This window comes from Rattus norvegicus, chromosome 3 (genome assembly GCF_021556685.1).
Source record: "Rattus norvegicus strain SHRSP/BbbUtx chromosome 3, alternate assembly SHRSP_T2T, whole genome shotgun sequence".
Lineage (NCBI taxonomy): Eukaryota > Metazoa > Chordata > Mammalia > Rodentia > Muridae > Rattus > Rattus norvegicus.
In genome coordinates this window covers 90,270,853-90,274,101 of record NC_141536.1, presented here as the reverse complement: position 1 = coordinate 90,274,101, position 3,249 = coordinate 90,270,853, and the positions used below count along the sequence as shown (strand labels likewise).

Sequence of the window (3,249 nt, the reverse complement as noted above, 5' to 3'; positions counted from 1 at the left end):
TTTTTTCTTACAACAAACACAGTGAATCCTTAGAATGCTGTCTCTGGTAATTTCTTTGGATCCAACAGAGAAATTAGACCAAGCCTCTTACTTCCTAGGGCTGTAACAGAGATTAAATCAGTTAGGATTAGTAATGGCATTTAGCACGGTATCTGACACATAAAAACACAAAAATATTAAACAGACGAAAAGTTATTTTGTTGTTGCTTTTTAAGACAGAGTCTCACTGTGTAGTCCTGGCTTTCTTGGAAATCATTCTATAGACCAGGCTGGCCTGGAATTCAGAGATCTGACTGCCTCTGCCTCTGCCTCTGCCTCTGCCTCTGCCTCTGCCTCTGCCTCTGCCTCTGCCTCTGCCTCTGCCTCTGCCTCTGCCTCTGCCTCTGCCTCTGCCTCTGCCTCTGCCTCTGCCTCTGCCTCTGCCTCTGCCTCTGCCTCTGCCTCTGCCTCTGCCTCTGCCTCCTCTGCCAGAATTAAAGGCATCCACCACCACCTTCAGGAGAAAAGTTAATTTTAAAACAGGTAACTGATCCACATATATCTTCCTAGTTAGTATTGAAAGATTATTATTAGGGGCTGGTGAGATGGGTTAGTGGGTAAGGACTCTTGCTTGCCAAGCTTGAGCACTTGAGTTCAATCCCAGGAACCCACATGATAAAAAGAGAAAACTTACTCCTTTAAACTGTCCTCTGACCTCAGTGTGGGTCCAATGACATACACACACACAGACACACAGACACATAGACACACATACACACACACCCCCTCCCACATAGACACACATACACATACACAAACATACACACACATACACAGACAGACACACATACACAGACATACATAGACAGATACATATACACATAGACGCCCCCCAGACACACACACAGAGACACATATGCATAAACCCACATACATATACACACATAGATACGGACACACAGACACACATAGACATACACGCACAGACACATACATACATTCACAAAGACATACACACATACACATACACACATTCGGGGTTGGGGATTTGGCTCAGTGGTAGAGCACTTGCCTAGGAAGCGCAAGGTCCTGGGTTCGGTCCCCAGCTCCGGAAAAAAAAAAAAAAAAAAAGATAGCACATACACACATTCAAACATACAGAGACACACACTAAATAAATAAATTGAAACAAACAAAAAATTTTAATTGAGACTTGACCTAGTGGCATATGCCTATAACCTAATCCCAGTATTTTGAAGGTAGGGGCAGGAGAATTGGGAACTCTAGAGCAGTTTTAATTAAATATCAAATTCAGAAGGCCAACCTGGACTGAATGGGTCTCTGTCTCAAAAACAACAAACAATGAAATAATCATAAAATAAAAATAATAAACTAGGGCTCTTTCCGCCATCTTGGCGTCTTTGGAGGCCTGCTGGGAACAGGACTTCTAAAAAAACAAGTATGTCTGGAAGGCTGTGGTGCAAGGCCATTTTTGCTGGCTACAAGCGAGGCCTCCGGAACCAAAGAGAGCACACGGCTCTTCTTAAAATTGAAGGTGTTTATGCCCGAGATGAAACTGAGTTCTACTTAGGCAAGAGGTGTGCTTATGTGTACAAAGCAAAAAACAATACAGTGACTCCTGGAGGCAAACCAAACAAAACCAGAGTGATCTGGGGAAAAGTAACTCGGGCCCATGGAAACAGTGGCATGGTTCGTGCCAAATTCCGAAGCAACCTTCCTGCAAAGGCCATTGGACACAGAATCCGTGTGATGCTGTACCCATCCCGGATTTAAACTAATGGAGAGTAAATAAATAAAAGTAGATTTGTGCTCTTGTAAAAAAAAAAAAAAAAAAAAAAAAAAAAAAAAAAAAAAAAAAAAAAAAAAAAAATAATAAACTAGGGCTGGAGAGAAGACTCAGTGGTTAAGAGCACTGACTGCTCTTCCAAAGGTCCTGAGTTCAAATCCCAGCAACCACATGGTGGTTTACAACCATCTGTAATGAGATCTGATGCCCTTTTCTGGTGTGTCTGAAGACAGAGACAGTGTACTCACATATATAAAATAAATAAATCTTATAATAATAATAATAATAATAATAATAATAATAATAAACTAAACCAACAACTACCTCCAAAACATGATAATTTGGAGCAGTGAAAACTATTTTCATGAGGGCTAGCAAGAATTTCAGGATGAAATGTATTGATTTATAGCTATTTTGCTTAATATTTAAGGTTTCAGTTTCAAATTTCAATCAATAAAGACATTATTTCTCCTTTGGATATATAATTACAATACTGAATATTTTGAAATTTAGAGAGGAAGGTCTTATTTATACAAGATGGAAATATCTTTCACATAGAATAAAAATGTAATCATTTTAGTTGAGCTGAACTTATGTGTGGTGCAGGCCTGTAACAAACTGCATAGAAGACTGAACCGTGACCATCCCAATTCAAGGTCTGCCTGAGCTACAGAGTGAGTTCAAGGACAGTCTGGGCAAGTTGGCAAGACCCTGTCTCAGGCTAAAAAGTAAGAAGAGGGTTGGAGACCTACTTCTGTGTAGGCCCAGGTTTTGAGAAGGAGAAAACAGGGTGGGTTTAAGAGAGTGTGAAACATTAAAGTAATTTAAAAAGAAACAAACCCAGAAATCCATGCTGCTTAGCTTCTGTCGAATTGACCCAGGCTAAAGTCTTCTGGGAAGAGGGAACCTCAGCTGAGAAAATCTCTCCGTTGAATTGGTCTGTAGGCAAGCCTGCAAGGACTGATGGGGGAGGGCCTGGCGCTTTGTGGCCTCCCCCTTGGCAGGCGGTCCTGGGTGGTATTAAAATGCAAACTGAGTGAGCTATTAGGGGCAAGCTAGTAGGCAGCATTGTCCTAGCCTCTGCTCGCTCCTGCCTTCAGATTCCAGCCTTGAGGTCTTGCCCTGACTTCCCTCTTCCCTTCCTGAGGGACTATAAACTATAATAATAATAATAATAACAACAACAACAATAATAATAATAGCCCTTTCTTCCCCAAGTTGCTTTGGTCATGGTGTCTACCATAGCATTAGAAAGTAAACTAGATCCTGAGAGACACAGCCAGAATACGGCAAATACAGAGGCGAATGCCAGCAGCAAACCACTGAACTGAGAACGGGACCCCCGTTGAAGGAATCAGAGAAAGGACTGGAAGAGCTTGAAGGGGCTCAAGACCCCATATGTACAACAATGCCAAGCAACTAGAGCTTCCAGGGACTAAGCCACTACCTAAAGACTAAACATG

General features: G+C 41.8%; 1 protein-coding gene across 1 annotated transcript; it reads left to right on the top strand.

The window, feature by feature from the left end:
• The first annotated feature begins 1,376 nt into the window (after window positions 1-1,376).
• LOC148006525 (large ribosomal subunit protein eL33) lies at window positions 1,377-1,877 on the top strand. Its single transcript, XM_087655157.1, has one exon. The coding sequence runs from the start codon at window positions 1,441-1,443 to the stop codon at window positions 1,771-1,773; it is 333 nt and encodes a 110-aa protein (XP_087511283.1). The 5' UTR covers window positions 1,377-1,440; the 3' UTR covers window positions 1,774-1,877.
• Window positions 1,878-3,249: the final 1,372 nt, after the last annotated feature.

What these genes read in the sequence shown, in the direction of transcription:
- LOC148006525 (XM_087655157.1), top strand. Translation starts at nt 1,441, where the DNA reads ATGTCTGGAAGGCTGTGGTGCAAGGCCATTTTTGCTGGCTACAAGCGA.